At 34.7% G+C, this 21,545-nt stretch overlaps 1 protein-coding gene across 4 annotated transcripts in view; it reads right to left on the bottom strand.

Moving 5' to 3' along the window:
- Positions 1–21,545, bottom strand: part of LOC150102499 (transcription factor YY2-like) — a 222,848-nt gene that overhangs the window by 137,767 nt on the left and 63,536 nt on the right. Inside the window, exon 6 of one of the 4 annotated variants that reach the window (XM_090398775.1) lies at positions 7,884–8,000. The exons of the other annotated variants lie outside the window; for them this stretch is intronic. Within the exon in view, the coding sequence (XP_090254901.1) occupies positions 7,961–8,000 (40 nt within the window). The 3' untranslated portion in view covers positions 7,884–7,960. Of the gene's footprint in view, positions 1–7,883; positions 8,001–21,545 lie in introns of those variants that run through there. 4 annotated transcript variants of the gene reach the window in all.

Genomic DNA, 21,545 nt, shown 5'->3' with positions numbered 1-21,545 from the left:
AAAAATTCCTCCACTTCTACCTTGGTAGAACCTTCTGTGGGACCATAAGCACAAATAAGTCTCATTGTCCAGTTCCCCATTCTCATATTTGCCCACATCACTCTACTTGAGACTGACTGCCATTCAAGAAGATTAGCCTCGTATTTTGTGTTGAATACTATGGCTACTCCTTTTCCTTGATTGTCATTGGCTGAATATAACATTTTGTATTTATTGCTCAGAAAGATCTCACCAGTTTTGGTCTTTTTTGTTTCAGTCACCCCTATTATGTCGATCTGGTACTTATCTAATTCCTCAGCTAGCACCATTTCTTTGCCATTCAGGCTTCTTACGTTGATAGTACCAATCTTTAACTCTGGTGATGTTGAGTTGGGGTTTGTTTTCAGATTTGTTCCAGTAGCTGACTTTTCGCTGTTCACCCTGGTTCCCTGGCGAAAACAACGGGGGCCTTGTTTAACCGGGCAACACCCCAGCCGGCATGAAAATTTGTCATGTTGTACCATCATTTTTTTATTTTGGTTTAACCAATAAGAATACAATTTGGTCGGGCTAAATCCCAAATTGCCAGCCCATCCTCGTTCGTTCAGTATCAAAGTAGATACCCAACAGGGTGCACCACGAGAAGGTGAGGATTGGACATTAGGTCAGAAGCCCTGGTTGGTTCTCCGCATTCCTTTAAAGGCCATGTGGAGGTCTCCTCTCAGTTATACAGCTTTGACCCTTAAGCACCATAAAAAAAAAATTCTTTGCAAATTAAAAATACATTACTGATACAAATAAGCATCAAGTGATAAGGGTCTCATAAAATATTACAAGTGCACAGGTTTGAATCATAACATGACAGCTCCCCCATCTTTCATTTTAGTAATTTAAAATTCATTGCTACGAAAATCTCAAATCTTCTTTCACTACGCGTTATTCCCGCTTCCTATGCAGGGTCCATGTGTTACTTAGATGCGACTTCTTGTTAGTACCACTCCCAACTGACCTGTCGCCTAGCCTGCCACTGGGCGGGGGGGATATATTTTTGTAGTAGCGTATGCTCACAGGGCCTGTTTGTGGGATGAGAAATGCCAGATAAACTGGCAGAAAAAACTATTGCCAGCACCCAAGACTGGCTAACTTGGCTATGACTGAGGAAGATCCTCAAATTCCTCACGTCTCCAACGGGAATCGAAACTGTGACACTCTTTCCCCAATCATATGGTTGCGAAGCGCAAAGCCACTAGGCTACCAAATCTCAAATAATTAACTCAAAAACATGTACACTACTGCAGTTTTTCAAAGCCTTTACAGATACCAGAATCAACATCAATTTTCAGTTATATTTTCATAAAATGATAACTCAAGGTAAATGAAAAAGATGTCTTAATGTGGTTATACCACTTTTTGATATCTGTCACTCAGACATCCTCTTATCCGTGCTAACATTCTATAATCCAAACCCATATTCTCCAATTTATGCAACAGTCTACCATTCTGTATTCTGTCCAGAGCCTCAGCAAAATCCAAAAGAATCACGGTGTATCCATTCCCCTTGTCTAGTTCAACATTGTTATAGAATGTGAGCAAGTTGCTAAAACATGACCTTTCCTTAGTAAACCCATGTTGATCATTGCAAAGTAGAGATTCACTGTCAACCCATTTCTGAATGCAAGACATAACCAATTTTTCCAAAATCTTCACAACCACTCCTGATATACTAAAGGGTCAAAAGTTGGACATATCGGTCTTTGCACGACCATTGTGCAATGGAATTACCATACATTCTTTCCATTCCTGCAGAATCTTCCCTGTTCTGAGACTCTTTAAACAGCCTGATTAAAGGAATAGCCAATTCAGCTGAACACTCTTTTAGCACACATGCTGATATCCCACTAGTTCCTATTGCTGAATTCTTATTCAGTTTGTGCAACAGCTTTATACCTCATCCTCACACACCTGAGTTTCTTCATCCAGTGAAGTAGCAGTGAGCTCAATGTTGTGTACACCAGGTTGATAGCTCTAACAAAATGGACACTTAGTTGAACAACCTCTTCTGCATCTGTAACCCTCATGCCATCTGCATTTAGAAAAGTTATTCTTTCTTTCAATTGCAGCATATCGAGAGAATTTTTGTGAGTTATCTTTAGCACACAGAGCCAGTTTCTTTTCATACTCAGACTTTGCTTTCCATACAACAGTTGCGACTATTCTAGCCTGCTGCTTATGACTTTCATAACTGATATCATTCTTATGCACATGGTATTCCTTCCACATCACCCTTTCTTACTTAATAAGATTACACATCCATTTGACTCCTAACCTATTTATTCTCAGGACACACTCTGATATTGCATCATTTAAGTATTGTTTAAATGCTTCCCATGCACTATCAATCTTCCCATCCATCAACCGATCCCGTCCCGCTGAACTCAATATACTCCTTAGTTGGTCATAATTTCTTGCGGTGTAGTTCTGCATGTAACCTTTTATGAATGGCATATTCATAAACTAAGTCACTTCCCAAGTGAGTAGCGCATGATCAATATCACCAACTGGAGACAGAATAGTTATGTCTTCAACTGAAATGCCCTCTGACACTATAATCAAATCTAACATTCTTTGACCTCGAGTTCCTTCTGTCATATGCTGCTTGAGGAAGTTGTCCCATAGCAGCTTAATATGTGCATTTTCATTCTTCTCATCAGATTCTACTGCTAATAAATCAATATTTGGATAATTAAAGTATCCCATTATGATTACTCTTTTCGCACTCATCTTGCCTATTTGGTGATGCATTTCTTCATCACTAGCAACCAATCCACCAGGTCTGTAACACCCAATATGTATTGATCTTTTTAGATTCCACCTCACACTAGATGGTTCGATCTGTCACATGAAATACCGTTAGTAGTAGCAGTACTACAATCATAGGTCTCAACTCTAACTGGATTCAAGTCATCCGATATCATTAGCAAGCACCCTCCCTCCTCTCCTATCCTGCTCTATCCTTCATAAGGATAGTGCAGGATAAGTTGTATGTCTCAATACCAGTTAGTATGTCTGATAGTCAGGAATATTCGCCCCTGATATATATATATGTGTGTGTGTGTGTGTGTGTGTGTGTGTCTAAAAATCCCACAAAAGAAATCTAAATTTCATACAAAAAAATTTCACTGATTTTATCAACATTAGAGGTCTTATTCACATATCAATTATGTTCACCAACCACCCAAAACTGATGTTATCCATCAGTGAACCACAACTGGCATCATCCACAACATCCCACCTCAACATGCATTTGTCTGGATGATATCCAATGACAAAGGTTAACAGATCTGGAATCCCCTTTATATGATGACTTGACTGATCTTTGACCATTTTCCTGATGTCCTTCTGGTGAAATTTCAGAGGAGACATACTGTGGATAGTTTGGGAAATTGTGAGGGGATCTGCCCTGGTCATCTATATGAGAGATTTAGTCAAAAACTGATACCAACAGATCTGCGTTATTTTTAAGAGATGTTGGCAATGTACACATTATAATAGTGCAACATGGAAGAAGAGAAGTTGCCTTGGCAAGAAATCAGAAAACTTGACTGCCATTTGAATAGGAGACAAGCTTAGTGCGTTTGGCTTGGGTTTGTTTTATTGCAGTTATGAGCCGTGGCATAAGCTGAATAAGAGGTGGAGTTTTGGACTGGAGTGATTAGAGAGATGCTGATTTTATGGTGTTGACTGTTTTCATGCAATTGTTAGAGAACAAGGGTCAAAAACCTTTAGTGGAATGGGGAATAAAAACACTCATCCTAGGTGAGGGATGTGTTATTCAATCAGAAGAGTGGAAGCAATAATCAGACATGAGAACAAAACAGAACTTTCCCATGGTCAACATAACTGACACCACTGTAGTGCCACAAGATATGACACTGAGAATGATCAGAAGAACAACATGTAGAGAATGATACATGCAAGCTTATGATAAGGTTTGTCAAGAGGAGAGCAAACATCATTGGTGAAGAGTAACTGGTTAAGAAAAGGTCGAAAGTGCTGGGACGATGAGGAGGATATGAATCCTGGTTTGTTGGCAAACAATTTGTATAAAATCATTATATGATGGCAAACAGTTCAGCATCTTTTCCAGCTTAGTCTGTAAAATTAGAGAAGGGAAGCCAATCTGAATAGTGGACATCAATCACTGAGGAAGATTATCTTACTCTTTGCATAACTTAGAAGCTTAGAGTCAAGGCAATAAATTAAAACATAAAAGCAATGGCCATCAAATAGGAGCCAAACTCACTGGTAGAGGACCTCTTTACAAGCATATTTGTATGCAGCAATACCATCTAACAAAATTCAGAAATACATTGATATATCGAAATATAAAGGAGCAAACAAAAGCATAAAAGTTACACCTATTACTTATTCCCTTATCCCAGTAGGGAGGGCCTAAGGAAAACCGATACTAAACAAGTGGCACTGGATGTAAACTCATTCAGTGCTTATATCCATGTGTGTAAGGAGATTATACATTGTCCCAAAGGACAAGATAAAAAAAAAAAAACCTTCTTTCATATGGAAAGAAGTTCTCCATCTATTTAAATGGAAAGAAATGTATGCAATTGACATATCAACTTTAAATTTACAAGATTGATAAGTCGGTAAAATTTCAACCATGTCTGATATATCAGAGCAAAATAATTTTATAAAAAAAATTTGTTAATGTTTATTAAATCTGTACATAATTCAGTATTACAAAAGCAAAATTTCTGTTCAATTCCTTTACCTTTGGAGAGAGAGATTTTCTTTTGATGATTTCTTTTCTACACTATGTCGCCTATTTACACTTTCTTATTCCAGTAATATCTGTCTAACTATCAATCATACACTCTGAAAATCAGCCCATATACCACCTATTCCAAAGAAAAGTGACAAATCTTTACCTTCAAATTACTGTCCAATTTTTCTAACCTCAATTCTTTTTCAAGTAATGGAACGAACTTTCAACACACGACTCCTACGCTACTTTGAAGATTCATCTAATAAATGACCAACAGCGTGGATTCCATTTCTGCTGATCAATATGGCATCTCTGGACAAATACCATGGAAAAATTTAGCAAATATCAAGTTGTTGCCCTGGATATTTCCTAGGCTTTTGACTGAGTGTGGCACAAAGATCTATTAAGTAAACTCCTATCATTCAGTCTGCACTGACTTCTGCAATTGGGTAGGGAGCTTTCTAAATGGATGCTCACTTTGCATCCATGCGTGATGGTAAATGGCTCCTTTATAATTAATGCTAGGGCCCCCACAAGGTTCTATTCTTTTGTCCATCCTCTTCTTTCTCTCTCTACTCCAGCTGACAGCCAATCTAGGAGAAGTGCAATGTGCAGATTACAGCACACTGAACTTCTTCCTTTTTGTTTAATTAACCTTGTAAAGCACAAATCATCATAACCATGCAGAAATCTACCCTCTATTACCTTAAATTCTGATCTTTAGATGCGAGCAAAATGCAGCTCTGTACTATTTCCCACACAAAAAAAAGAACATTGCAACCCTTCCAAATCTTACCCTTGAAAATACCCCAATCTATATTCAAAATGAGATTTGGACATTTTCTTAGAATAACTTTAACCTCAAATCTCTCCTAGGACAAACATATCATAAATATTGCCTCATCTGCATCCAAAAAATAAGGTTTTCCTCTTTCTCTCGAGGTATAAATTAGCTACCAACAGCCCCTAATCCTATAAAAATCACAAATCAGCCCGACCATTGAATACTGCTCTTATATCTGGGGTGTCCCCAAAAGTTACCTAAAAATACTGGATTCTATACAGGAAAAGGGCAGTTAGATTGACTGATAACCCCTCCTGCTAATATACTTCACTCACTTTAAAATAGGCATTTAGTCTCTGCAGCCTGCATCTTTTATAAATACTTCTATAGCTGGCCACAGTTCATCAGAAAACCATACCCTCTTGTAAATCTATCCAATCACAAGCAGCAACCAACCAATATCCACTTACAGTTCAACTCCAAACTAGCACGACAAATTTCTCCTATTCATTCACCCATTTCTTAAGTAATACCACAATTCACAGCTTTTCAAGTCAAATGTGAACAAGTTCCTTATTAATCCATGATACTTGTATGCTATAGGTTGGCCAACCTCTGGTGGATGGATTCTCCATAAAAAAAAACATCTCAAATATTTTCAATCTGACAATCTACAAAGATCTTGGTCTACCTCTGGGTCTTTCCTTTCTATTTAAGTGACAATATTAGTAGTTTACATCTTCTCACACATTCTTAATTGCCCATAATGTTCTGCACCTTATTTATTATGTTGCTTAATACTATCAAACTTAAGATGAATTTTAAATGTGAATGTCACATTCCTTTCTAACATTTTCATTTTTAGATTCTACTAGTGATGCCATCTGATCATTAATCTAATTTTCCATGGATTTTGTCTTTAACTGTTTTATATCCAATCCAATTTTCAGATTTACAAATTATAATTGGTCTAAGCATTGTTTTTAGTTTACTGTTCTTGATCATTTCTCTCTTAGAACCTAACATATTTATTCAACTGGTTCCCAGTTGAATACATGAATACATATATTCCTATTTTATTTTTCCATCTGCACTTAAAATTGTTACTAAAGAGTAAAACGTTTTAGTTTGTTCTTCCAGTTCTCCGCTGAGAATGGAGTTCATGTTTTCCCATGTTCAATTGCACAATTCGACTCCTTCCACATCCCAAATTTCTTACAATAGTTATTCAATTTAGTTAAAATAAAGTCCTGATTATAAATACAAACTTAATTTTGAAATTTACCAGAGCTTATGAGAAGATAACCTTCAATGGAGTGGCATGGACTTGTAGAAATTAAAAGTTTTGATTAAGGTTCCGCTGGCTGGGCACCTGTCTCAAACTGCTGGTTCTCATCAAAGACCAAAAAATCTTCTGTTCAATACCACAGTAATTCCATGGTACTGAATAGAGCATTTTTGCACACAAGGTTTCTACCCAAATCCGTTATAATACATCGACTTCTCACAATCTTAGTGCCACTTGGTAAATCTAAAGCACCCAAAGCAAACTATCTTACTGTACCTGTTATTCATATACTCAATATTATCACAAAGGAAGATTGAGAGATATTTCAATGAAGAAAAGGTTAGACAATACTATGATAATCTGTTTGTTGTTTCCATGATTGATAATAATAATTTTCAACATATCCTAACATATTTTGTATTTATGGTAGTAATTGTTATTTCTGAATGCTTTTATCTTTACTATTGGTTATCCTGAATGTTACCCCTCCCCCCATATCTAACTATAGCTTGCCAATTCCCTGCTGAACAAAATATGGTGTATCATTGCTCTCTCTCTATATTTGGGATTTATAATGAACTGGTGTTTAATACCACTCTTCCCTTATGATGGAGAAATTTACTTCATTTTATACACTAATAACATTTAAAATGTTTATATCATAGTGAAAAAAAAAAAGTTTGTTTTGTTGTTCTGAAATTCAGTATTTTTTTAAATCCAATTTTGTGGAGAGGAGCGATAATCATTACTATATCCACTCTCTTTGGCTTTACCATTGTGGTCAGGTTGGTTTTCCAAGAGCCACAGGCATAACATCTATTTAACCATTTAATATATATCCAACTATGAAAGAAGTTGTAAAGTGCTTGCAGCCAACCGGATATAGATCTACTCAATCAACAGTCAAGTAAATTCTTTATATTTATGGTCAGGTTAATTTTCATAGGACTGATGCATTTATTTATTTATTTTTAATGTGTATTACCACATGCTAGTCATTATTAGCTGACAATGAGTCGGAACTATGATTGTGGAGTGGTATATGCTGTAGATGAACTACTTCGATCAGCATGGTGACTTAAGTTGATGTGTTTCAGTCGCTGAAACATGTTCCTTCCATTCGACATCAGAATATAGCTGTGTCTGCTGCAAGTGGGCGTCGCGTCCTACACACAATGCAAAACATTTTATAAATTTGCACATTCAGTAAAAGACTATGTATATTAAATTAACTATAATACACACTAGTAATTCTTGCAGCTGTTTGAATCTTAAAACACAATATACATTTTAATGTAATGGGATTGTCTTGGAATATTTTACTTAAGTGAATTTTTTTTGAGGATTAACTAATCATCTCAGCAATTTCCTATCTAAAACTGGATGATTTTCAAGTTAAAGTTCAGTGATTTAATTTATAACTCAGAAGCTGGTATCAAAAACTTACCAATTTTTAATAAGAACTTGGCAAAAGGAAATTAACACTTAGTCTTTAAATAACATCCTTATGAAATATATTTGTATTAAAAAAATATCTATGCAACATTAGACAGTTTTCTGGTAATATTAAAATTAACAATGTTATTTCAAAATAATTTATTTTTTGTTATCAATCTATCTCATCTGTTATTAAGTCAATTAAAAGGGAAAAAAAATCAAGAATAATGAAATAGAATCTTTGCCACACATGAATCCCTTTTGGCTAACACATTTCATCTCCAACTTATCTGAAAAATTAACAACTAAAGCTACCCTTGAAAACAATAAAATATATTTTAATGCTCATATGAGATTATGTTATTACTATAAACATTATGTTACTTAACTTCAAATAATCTTCTTCATGCATTAGATGTAGTGACCAAGGCTTCATCTTCTTTAAAAGTATCTTTTAATATTTTTTCTATGTCTTCCTGTTCTTCTCTTAATCTTTGGTTTCCAACTACAGGCTTGTTTTATTATTCTATCTTCACACATGTTCAATCCATTTTATTCTTCGGGTTGCTACCCAATGTTTATTGCTTGTATTTCAGTTTTCTCATATCTGTATTTTTTATTTTATCTAATCTCATTTTATTTACTATTTTTCTTAATACATTCATTTCACCTGTGTTAAACATTTGTCTTGTTTCTGCATCATATGTCATAATAGGCCTGATTGCTGCTTTATAAATTCTGGTTTTTGTCTTTACTCTAAGATGTTTATTTTTCCATATTGTTTTGTTCAAGCATCTTGATATTCTTGCAGCTTGTTCTCTGTCTTCTAGATGTGGCCTTCTTTCCCAGTTCAGTTGTATATCTAAATAGTTGTAATGTGTTATTTGTTCAATAATATTACCTTCCAATTCTAAGTTGCATCTTTGTGGTTCTTGTGATATTGTCATACATTTTGTTTTAGTTTTTGATATCTTCATATTATACAATTTTGCAGTTATTAAATGTATGTAGTAATATGTATGTAGCTGAGTTTCATTTTCTGCAATTAATAATTATTAATTAACTTAAGGAATTCACAATGTACACTAGAATATAAATTAAAATATATATATATTTCCAATATTTTGGCAACGTGACGTTTCCATCTTCAAAGGAAATTAAAACAAATACACGTGCACGCAGCCACTACACACAGTAAATGAGGAACAAAGAGACGAAGCTATTGTTTCTCCTAAAAGAACTGATGGTGCCCCATAGTGGGCCATGTAGGTATTCTTGGCTGTTGGGCTGAAGGTCTCCTGATGTAAGTCTCCCAAATTTGCGACAGTCTCATGCAACCAAATTTGTTGAGGTTTGGCATTGAATGTGGGATCCGCCACCTTCCGAACCACATCGCTAACAATATCAGACTGGATGCAGCTTGTATTCTCACCAAAGCAAGACCACCAAAAACCAACATATCCAATTGTGAATATAAAGCTCTGCAGGAAAAGAAGAAATACAAATATTAATCACCAAAGCGGATAAGGGAAACTCCACTGTAGTACTCGACCATACGGAATACACAGGTAAGCTTAATGCTCTATTATTAGATCGGGCTACTTACCTCCGCACTGAATACAATCCCACCAACTCACAAATTAGAAAACTCCATAGCCTCCTTAAGAAGGTCACTTCTTGGCCTGTAGACATCATTAACAAATTAAAACCGTTTAACTCCATACCCCCCCCTCCTTTATATAGACTCCCACAAATACATAATGATAACGTGCCATTACGTCCCACAGTGGATGGCATTGATTCCCCCCAGATACAAATTAGCTGAACATTTGGACAAAGCGCTCACATACTGGCAACACACCATCACACATAAAAAAACTCAGCAGACTTCAAAGCGAGTGAATAAAACCGTACACTCCAACATACTGACATAATGGTCAGTTTTGCCGTGTCTTCCTTATTCACAAATGTCCCACTCAAGGAAACCTTAGAGCTAATCCAAGCTAATCCCATCTCGATATCTCAGCCCAATTTCAGTTCACAGTGAACTCGGGCTATTTCGTTTGGCAGGGAAAATTCTACAAACAATTAGAGGGGACAGCCATGGGTTCACCACTCTTCCCACCTTTGGCCAACTTCTTTATGGAGACTTTTGAAGAGAAAGCCTTAAACTCTGCCCTACAAAAACCAACCATATGGCTTCGCTATGTTGATGATGTGTTCGCTATTTGGCCACATGGGTCTGATACACTCCACTCCTTCTTAACACACCCCAGAATCAAGTTCACCCTGGAAAAAGAGTAAAACAGCCTCCCTTTCCTAGACACACTAGTCACCCGCCAGCCCGATGGAACCTTGGTTTTTTTTCTTTCTGTTTATAAAAAACTCGCCCATACAGGCAGATACATTCACCAACAATCCTCCCCCCCCCCCCCCCCTCACAACCATATGGAGTTGTTAAGACACTATACAACAGGGTTAAACTAATCTGTTCAAATGACAATGCCCTAACCACTGAACTAAATCACATCCTCAACCAATGGCTACTCCCCCCCCCCAAAAAATAAATAAAAAAATATTGAAACCAGTAAACCACAACCCTTCACAACAAGGATTACTCTAAATCCATCACCATTCCCATCCGAGGCACCTCCGAAAAAATTACCAAAATCTTAAAAAAACATGACGACCTCTTTGTTACAGCCCATATAGAAAATTGGCATCCCTTATCCGCAACACTAAAGACCAACCACTTTCCCTAGACCTACCTGGTGTATACCAGGTCCCTTGCAGTTGTAAGCTATCCTACTTTGGCCAAACAGGCAGCACAGCAAATATCAGAACAAAAGGACTACATCTGTTTTCACCAGTATGGCAACTCTGGTCTTGCAGACCATGCTCTGGATACATGCCACAGAATACAGTGGAAGATAGCCAAAATAATACACTGCAGCAAGTTCAAATTTGAAAGACTTTTCATGGAATCAGCCTCAGTCCTAAGAAACATGCCAAACCTCAACAAATTTGGTTGCATGAGACTGCCCCAAATTTGGGAGACTTACATCAGGAGACCTTCAGCCCAACGGCCAAGAATACCTACATAGCCCGCTATGGGGCACCATCAGGACTTTTAGATGAAACAATAGCTTCCTCACTTACTGTGTGTAGTGCCTGTATGCACACGTCTTTATTTTAAGTTCCTATGAAGATGGCAACGTGACATTGCCGAAATATATATTAAAGTTTATTTAATTTATATTCTAGTGTACGTTGTGAATTTCTTAAGTTAATTAATAATCATGTATAAGCCTTTCTATGACAATTACTATCATCTGCATAACATTATTCTGTTGTTTATTTTCATTCCTGCATTTTATTAACTTTTTATATTATTTCATCCATTATTATATTGAATATTGTTGGATTTAGTCTCCTTGTCTAATGTCATTACTAATTTGTATCTCTTTACTTATTTTTCCTTGTGTTTTTATTATACATCTATTATTATCATATATTTCTTTAATTATTTGTATTATGTTTTCTGCTACTTTTCTTCTCTGCAATATTTCTATTACATCTTGAATTAATATTCTGTGAAATGCTTTTTCCAGGTCTATAAAGCATATAAACGGTTTCTTATTGTATTCTACTATTTTCTCTATCAATTGTCTGAGTATGAATATTGCACCTGTACATGATCTATCTTCTCTGAAACCTTGTTGTTCATCTAATAGATTATTTTATTATTTAGGATTCTTGTTAGTATTTTTAATGAGGTATTTAATAAATTTATCCCTGTATAATTTTCTGTTTTTTTTATCTCCTTTTTTAAATATTGGCATGTTATACTTTTCTTCCATTCTACCAGTATCTTTTTTTTTGTATTTATTATTTGGTTGTATAATATATTTAAACTCTGAATTATAATTTCTTTACCATTTTTCCATTTTACCACTTCAAATAATACTTTTAAAAAATTAAGTGATATAAGGAAAGTTGTAAAAATAAAAAGTATATGATAGCAAAGCTTGCACCAAACTACATCATATTAAATATAAATGCCAATGGCAGCTTATTATATGCAAAAAATGCCTAAGATGGTGCAATACATATGCTGGAGATGAAAACAATGCACTATTAGAAATGTAAATTACTACACATGTACTATATAATTAAAAATAATAAATAAAATCATATATTACAACTGCACTTCAGTCATTACTTTTTTCAGAACTCCGTAGTTCGGTCAGTAGTATTAAATGCCACTTGGACAGAAAACTGGGTGCAAATCCAATCTAGGAAAAGAACTTTTACAAGAGTTTTTCAAGTGATGGATGCATTAACTAGCCTTATAAGAAGGGACTGATTACCATATCATGACAGTAGTAACATTTATATGAAGCAAACTAACTTCTCTAAGAGAGGCCTATGGGCCAAGCAAGTTAAAATGGTAGCAAATGATTTTTATAAAATGTTTTTTAAATAATACATTACAAATGCAAATTCATGTTTTCTTGATGGTCTATTGTGTATTAATTCTTAACATCTAATGGATGTTGTTTATACTTGATTATAAATGGTTGCTTTAAATATCTACTCTGTTGTTCATTTACAATTATTTGATAAATATAGTTGTATATTATCATTCCTTAGTTATTACACTAGCTTCTGTTTGCAAAGTGGTTACACATCTCACTCCAACATGGATAGTTTGTAAGTAGAATTACTAGTGCATGCAGCCTATTCATACTGGATTGAGATTATTAATTACCTATGGTCATCATCAATTTCTCGGCATGTATCCTCAAGAAGACACAGGACACATACACACACACATATATAAAAGTATAGATGAATTTCTTACCAACAAATTTCTCCAAAATTAATTTATTTTGTGATGTTGCCAATATTGTAAACTCTCACAGCATATCTTATGTTGGAATCTTTGGAGAAGGCGGGAGGAGGGAGGGGTATTTAAATTGTAATATGCATCAATCAATACATAGTAAAGCAAAACTTAGTAGACTGAAGCCTCAAGTCCTAGGTACAAAAAGCAATTTATGGATGCTAGTAGGAAGCCTAGGTTGTAACATGAAATACCTTTTTTTCTGTGTTAGGAGTGCGACATGTCCTTACTAATTATTTAAATTGCTTTGAAGGATGGCTGCAGGTTCTAATAAAAATCTCACACCTGAGCATGCTGTCAGGAAACAGTAGTTTTTTTCCTCCCATTTTATTCTTTGTGTTAAGTCCAATGCAAGACCCAAATGTCCTAACACTAATTAATAAAGATGAATTTTTATGTTCTTCTAAGGGGATGCTAGCTGAGCTCACAATCTGCATGCTAACTGGCAGGATCCAAATCAGAAAGGAAACTGATTATAGAGTAGGTCAAGAAATGGGTGGCGAGAGATTATGTATATTTTGATCGAACTGTAGCCATTATATAAGGTGTTGCATATATGTACTTGAGTTGAGTGATGGGAGATATTTCACTGGAACAGAGACTGAAAGCAGTATTAGTTTTAATTATATGATACTGCTAGAGGTGATGAATTCGTGAATGTATCTGCCCATATGAGCAGATTTTCTGTATACTGTCAAAGCAAAGTTATCATTTAAAAGAGGTGTTATTAAGGTGTTGAAAAAGGCTACTGTCAATCTCTTTTCCCATAGCCAAATGGATTCTCAGATATATATATATATATATATATATATATATATATGAACTGTTGTGGGATGTAAGACTAAAAGGGCAAACTGAGTATATATATCTTAGAGAGAGAGAATGCTTAAGTGGAGTTGGTTCAAGAAAATGCTTTTTAAAACTAGATAAAATTTGACATTGAGAGTGAGGGAGGAGAACCCATTGTATTATCCTGTATGTGCATAACCAAAGAAAGTAACTCACACTGATGGTAGAAGAGAAATAGAGATATGTGTTGTTTGAGGGAAAAAAAAACATTTTTTTAAGCAGTAAAGTGTTAAAGAAAAAAAATGAAGATAAAAATGATATCACAGCTGACATAGTATCAGAATGATTTATAAAATTAAATTTGATAAAACTTGGATAAAATAGACTGAATTTTTAACGGAAAAAGAGTGTGTGTGTGGGGGGGGGTAAGAGATTCTGCTAAATGTTTACATAATTTTATTTAACTGGTCAAAGATTACTAGGTTTGCAGACTTTAGATAACTCGCATCTCTTGGGGGAGGGGAGAAGGGAACTAAAAGGAAATTTTTTTTTGTCTGGGTAATTCTTTAATTTTAAAATTGAGATTCCGTAGGATCATAACCTAAAGTAACCTAAGTAGAGCAGTCTGACCATAACATCTATTTTATGGTATATTCACTGATATTGAGGACTACAGTAGCATTATTATTGTCTGCTCTAGTGATAATATTTTGGTTCTTCCATAGACTTGACAGTATAGTTAGCTTGAAGAGATAAATTATGGGGGCAAAGCTCCCACTGTTGGTCAGCAATATCTGAAACCAAACAGTAGACAGCACACTTTCTACATAAAAACAACAGAGCTTATGATGGTACTTGCCTGGAGCAAAGTTCTGGCCAAGTACCAGATTGAAATTGCTGATTCAAATGTGTAACTCCTACTGGAATAGCAAGAATTGTCAATCTTCACTTAAAGAAAGATGTTCTCATTATACTTGCTTGCTAAAAGGGGATAATAGTTTAGCAATTTTTTTGAAATTTAAATCTAAGAGGTAAGTTGAACAGGTAGATTACTGTTATTATATGAAACCTCCAAGGAGCCATCAGGGGAGCTATACACAACTTCATCATCTTTCCTACTTAATCTTCTACTCACAATGAGACACCAGACAAAAAAAAATGCGAGAGAGGGAGAGTATGAGTGATACGACCGCTCAAATGAATCTGAGAAGGTGAATAAAAATTTAAAATTCCTAACCAACAAGACTGTTACAGTTAAGCTATATATCCATGGCTGACTAACATAGCAGGTTAGATAGACAGAATGAGAAGATTTAACAGATGACAAGTCCTTTCTAAGATTCACTTCAAATATGATTAAATATGCCATCTGTTTACTCTAGCCATTCATTCTTAATTTTACTTTAACAATGTGATTTGTAGTCTAAAATTAACAATGAACATAAATTCTTAAAGTAAAATTAGGAATCAACTGTTATTTCTAACAAATCTCAGATCAATAAAGGTAAATTATTTTAAACACAGTCAAGTTTTTTAGGGCTTAGGTTAATTTTGCTCACATTCCATATAAATTTATTAAACCAGTGTTCTACTATGCCAGTTTACATTATTGTATTATTTCCAATATTTTAATTCACATCTTCAAATGTGATGTCAAAACACATCTAAATAAATAAAAGCAATTATATTTCTGATCCTTTATCCAAGCATAAGCAAACGCGGTTTGTATTTTTGTATGAAGTATCTTCATGACTGGTCTACCTGTATATAAAAAGCACATTTCCCTTCAGCCATGCATATTGCAATACATTAGAGGAGGAGATCACTACTCAGACAAGTTCTGACCTTCATTCAAGGAATTATCAGGAGGAGATAGACACAGGAAGATGCAGGCTAAATCATTTAACCAGAATAACCTCATATTTTAATCCTTTACAGTTGTTGTTTGGTTTCTTATGTTTTTGAACAACTCATCAATAACAGTATTGTTTCAGTTAAGTTCCAAGTTTATAAATTTTAATCACTCAATCATTGGTCAAAACCTCAAAAAAAATTTTTTTTTCAAAACCAGCGAGTTCAAACACAGGAGTGCTCCTTAGCAAAATAAGCATGCTATGCATATTGACTTCATGAATAAGCTTTGTCTAGTGTAATTTACTTTGTAAACAAATGAAAAAAGCATCCTATAACTATCTTTAATCCAGAGTATTTATAATACTCTAGATTAGATATTAAAATTCTCAGTAATTTTGCAGTCGCTTTCAAAGTAGCTCTGTTTGTTACGTTGGCTGTTACTGTAGAATTGCTACTACATCATTTTTTTTTTTATAAACTAAATGCAGAAATTAGCGTTTTGAGATTATAACAATTCTCTAGAATGCTAGGAATTAAAATTCCAGAAGAGGTAAGGCTGAGGTTTTAAAAGAAGACAGCCAAGGGAGAGGGGTGCTGATAAGACATATACCTTCAAGCAGTGGAAGGAAATATTTAGTTTTAATTAAAAATGTGGAAACCAGGGATAATCTATTAGAGTTTTATTCCAAGGTAGCATAATATTTGTAATGGTAGAAAGCAAGTGAGAAAGTAAAAAGACAGATTTCTAATGGAATACACAGAAAGCATCAATGAAATGCTTAGACATTCACCATAAAATCAGTAACACAAAAACAGTATCTCGAGTGAAATTCCCAACTGGTTTTCTGGTGAGGTCACTTTCATAATGGACACCAAATTCTGTCTACATCAGTATGAGTTTGGTGATGCATCCAAGGATGCATAGACAGTGAATACATTGTAGCTCATATGACCACTTAGGCTACAATTGCCCCAAAGCTAAATTTTTCAACTGTGCAGGGATCAGATATTGTCAGTCAATTTCCCAAACCTGCCAGACCTCCAAAAATTCACAACATTGCATTATTACATTTCCCTTTAGAACTTTTGCTAAAGGAGCAAAAATACCAGTAAAACCTGTTAGGAACAAAAAGCAACTCCAGATGTGGAAAAGCAGGATACATATATACTTTGCAGGTCTAGCAAAGAAGAGTTCCTAGAGATTTTCCAATTCAGCCTAGCAAACAGGACACGTTTAAACAAACCACAGTTGGCAAGAATAAGAATAACAAACTAACCCAAAGTTCAAGAAAAGCAGGAAGCACCTTCTCTGTCAATCACGGAAAGGCCACCAGTAATTAAAACTAACAGTAACAAAATAAATGCAACAACTGAGCAGACAGAAGACAAATGTAAATGGAACCTTTCTAATAGAAATCAGAAGAGGAAATGAAAAAGCAAGCATGCCATAAGAAAACTTCACGTCTCTACACAAGATCGTCGAAAAGGAAAGATGAACTGATAATAATAATGAAGGGCATAAGCAAAAGAAATATGAGTATGTTTTTTCATTTACATTAAAAAAAAAAAAAAACAGCTTCCAACTCAAAGAACAGTAAGCCACGAAAAGTGAAATAATAGCAAGAGAGCAGGATACACAACAAACTGACAACATTAGATTCATCCAAAATTGAGAGGTTAACAGACACACCTCAATAATCATATCACCCTTGTAAACCAAGGTTAGCACAGTGCAGTGAAATAAGAAGCAATATGGAAACTTATGGTACATCATAACATTAGGTTGCTGTTTTCCTCCAAGAGACTTACTTTTGCAGGATATAGTCTTAAGAGATAGACACACACTTCTTACTAGAACTTTGGAAGGTCTAACATAGGTGGAACACAGGATTGCATTCTTGCTCCCCAACTTTCCATAATATCCAAAGAGATGAATGAAATCTTGTCAACAAAATGAAAATACTGTGAGTGTGTAATACTAGGATTCATAAATTATATTCTCAACCAAGCAGAAGATATACAAGACAATTCTTCCAGAAATTGAGACCATACTTATATGTTGGCTGCTATATTATCAGAGACTGGGATTGTATTGAAAACTTCAGACTAAACAGAACAAGAAGCAACTTCAGATGTGGAAAAGCAGGATACATATATATAAGTATTCTAAGAATACTTAACTAAGAGATACAGTGAAGATTCACAATCATAATTTCCAGGCTTGTATTTACATAAGTCAATGTCAGTGACTGATATTAATCCAATTTATCTGCCTCCTTAATTCAGACTAACATGTCAGATCAAAATCAAGTCCTGCTTAAATTCCACTACAAGGAACAAGCAGAGAATGGTTCTGCCCATGGAGACCTCTGCAAGATTTCCAATCAATCTTTACAACCAGATCCACTTTGAAACTGGAATGATGTTACTTGAAGGTAGGATACATGATCAAGATTCAAAGCAGCACTAAAACAGAAAGGCAATTACAACCCATGCATAATAACAAAAGATGGTTCACAGCAAATAATTGCAATGATAGAATGTAGAGACATCACCAGAAACATCAGCAAAGATAGAATTTGAAAGGCAGAAACAAGAAATAACACTTATCAACATGTCAGCTGTTCTTCAACAAGGGGTTCACCAAATATGCAAAGGACTCTCATCCAAATCTGCATGGATGGTGTAGAAATGTCCACCACACAAGACAACAGTATGGTGTGAAATTACAACGCTATGAAACATTAATGCCTTTCTTGTTCATATCCAAAATGGCTTCACAGATCCATTACAGCAGGCAAAGTTACTATAGTTTATGAAGAATGCCAGACAAGAAAATCCTAAAGACCAAGGTGTTCTAGGAATGGAACTTTACAGCAAGATCTGGAATTTAATGCTTCTCGTTTCTCTCTACAGGGCACAAGCCAAATGCACCTGAAGCAAGCCATGCCATCCTCATTCTAAAACCTAATAGAAATCATACCATAACAACTGGAGAACAATTTCACTAATGCTGTCCACAACACTTTTTTTTTTTTTCTTTCCATTATTAACAGGCTCAAAGCAGGAATGAGATTACAAATTTATGTAGTTCCAGGCTGTGCAGCGGGTATTTTAATCTGTTCCTGCTATGTGATCTACACTATCTAGTTAATATGAAAAAACATCCAAGGAATACCACCAGTGGGGGTCCTATTTTAGCATCTGACAATGTCTGACATCCTTTTCTGTTCAACACCAAATTGAGATCAGCAAAAAGGTTGTTAGGAAGGTGGTACTACCTTCCTATCTAATGGTTCCTAATCAGGCCAAGTAGAAATTTAGAAAGAAGTAAAGGTTGCTCTAAGAGGAAATGACTATTTGCATGCTGGGTAAAGATAACAATTCCCTTTAACCATGATTGAAAATAATAAAGTAACAGCATATGCAGATGATGTGATAGGCACTTTGAGGGATCACTCAATATACAGTAGACCCCTACTTTACAACCTGCTACAGTTTTTATGACTGAAGCATATTGCGATGTAAAAATCCAACAGCAGGATAAAAAAACAAATCACCTTGCTATGAGAAAACGTTTATTTCAATACTACCTCTTGACACCTCATTTAAAACTTTTAAAAATGAAAATTAAAAAATAAATGTGGACTGCTTTAATTATATATATTCAAAATGAAAGTCCAGATGAAGTCAGGTTTTGATCCTATAAAATATCAATCTAAAGTGAATCCACCTTAAAATGCTTGTATTACTTTTCAGAGATGTGCCATTCCAGTCCAAGTAACCAACTAATACTTGTCTTTAAAGTACTTTGAATTTAGAAACAAAAATTAATCACTTGGGGTGCTTAAGGGTCAAAGCTGTATAACTGAGAGGAAAGCTCCACATAGCCTAAAGGAATGTGGAGACCCGACCACGGCTTCTGACCTAATGTCCAATCCTCACCTTCTCGTGGTACACCCTATTGGGTATTGTTGGATCCTACTTCTTCTAAATCTTTTTCTTGGATCCGACATGTTAATCACTATGATATTCTTAAACAATTGATAAGTTGATTTCTAATTCAAATATAAAGAAAATTTATATTTAAAGACTACACTACTTTATATCTGAATTAGTTCAAGAATAGAAGATAAACCAACTCTCAACTATCCTTCCTTTATATGTTGTTATTATATATACTGGCCGAGAATATTTAACTTACTTAATTTACCCGCTTTGGTTCGAATGTTTTATGAAGCGGTAAAAGAGATTCAGGCAAAACACAACATTAGATTAACAAAACAAACATTTAATTTTATAATCACAAATTATACACTTAAGATCAAAATACTAAATAAGTTATTATAAACACTTCAGCCTTTCTGATAATACTGTCATACAAATTCAGACAATGGTAAATCTGTTATCTCTAATACAGTCTTCACACAGTTCACTTAACACTTAATAAAGCTTAACGTCATAAAATTCCTTAGTGATCATTCGCATTAACATCTCATAGTTTTTTTTTAGTTTCAAATACAATTTATTGGTGGCAATACTTTTTCACAAGCTTACACTTTTAAATCTACGCTTCAGCTAACCTCCGCAACAGTTACTGTTAGTATAGGGATATTGTAGGAAGAAACACACTCATATCTCTACATAGGAATATTAATGGTTGGAATATTCTTACTGACAATATTCCTTCTTCATATACTTATGTGCGAACACTTTTTGTAACTGTATACACTTTAATCAATTAACGGCACTCATTTAAAAAAAATCTTCTTAGAAATAACTGGTTTAATTAATGGTCACAATACACACAATCAAACGTTCTTGCATAGATCAAACTGCTTGCACTACATTTGACATCACTTAACTAATTCAGTGTTCTACTAACAACTCTTGTACTAAGGTAACACACAATAATTCCTTAACTTGAAGTTTAATATGCACAGTTGCCTACTCCTTCGACATCAATTTAATCCTTTAGGTACCATAATTCTTAACACTGCTATCATTAAACTCAACTTTGTTGCCTCTATTTATTCTCTAGTTACTTCGTGCTATGCTTCAAGTTTCCGTGTGTCCTTGAAAGGTCGGCCCTGAAATTAAATCTCAACTCAAGTATTGCTAGTCTATTTAGTAGTCACTCAGCTGTTTTCAGTAGCAATAATTGTTATTCTACAACTTATTAGCTAACCGCCTCTCGACTAGTAGACTTTATTTAGCTGCTTGAGTGACTTGCCGACTCGCTATTATCGCACTGTGATTCCCGAATGCTCTGATTCCAACCTAATGCCAATCCCTCTCTTATAAATCTCTAATGCTCTCCCTTTTCCAGCGTTCCTCGCTTTTTATATCCATTCTTCCCACCTAAATTGTTCACGTGATTTCTTTCTAAAACTCTTTTCAATAAACGTTCTCACGTGGTGTTCCAAAAACGTGCTAGCTCACTTACATACGTTTCCATGACAACCAAACAAAATATAATAAAATTGAGGTATTGCATAACGCTAAACTTCTACAAACAGGAACAAAATAAGAATATTTACATTTCAATTAATGTGCAATTAAATTATCAAATATAAATTCTATATTAACATAGAAATAAGCTAAATAGCTTGATAATATTTTAACACAGTTTTTCTACTATTAATACATATATTCTTGATTAAATAATTAAATATTAGATAAAATTAAAGGTAGTTATATGAATATTAAATTGTAAAATAAGTTG

Source organism: Typopeltis vanoorti, chromosome 10 (genome assembly GCF_054136105.1).
Source record: "Typopeltis vanoorti isolate ZY-2024b chromosome 10, IOZ_Tvanoo_1.0, whole genome shotgun sequence".
Lineage (NCBI taxonomy): Eukaryota > Metazoa > Arthropoda > Arachnida > Uropygi > Thelyphonidae > Typopeltis > Typopeltis vanoorti.
Note: the sequence above shows the minus strand (reverse complement) of the source record. Positions and strands in the feature narration are given on the sequence as shown.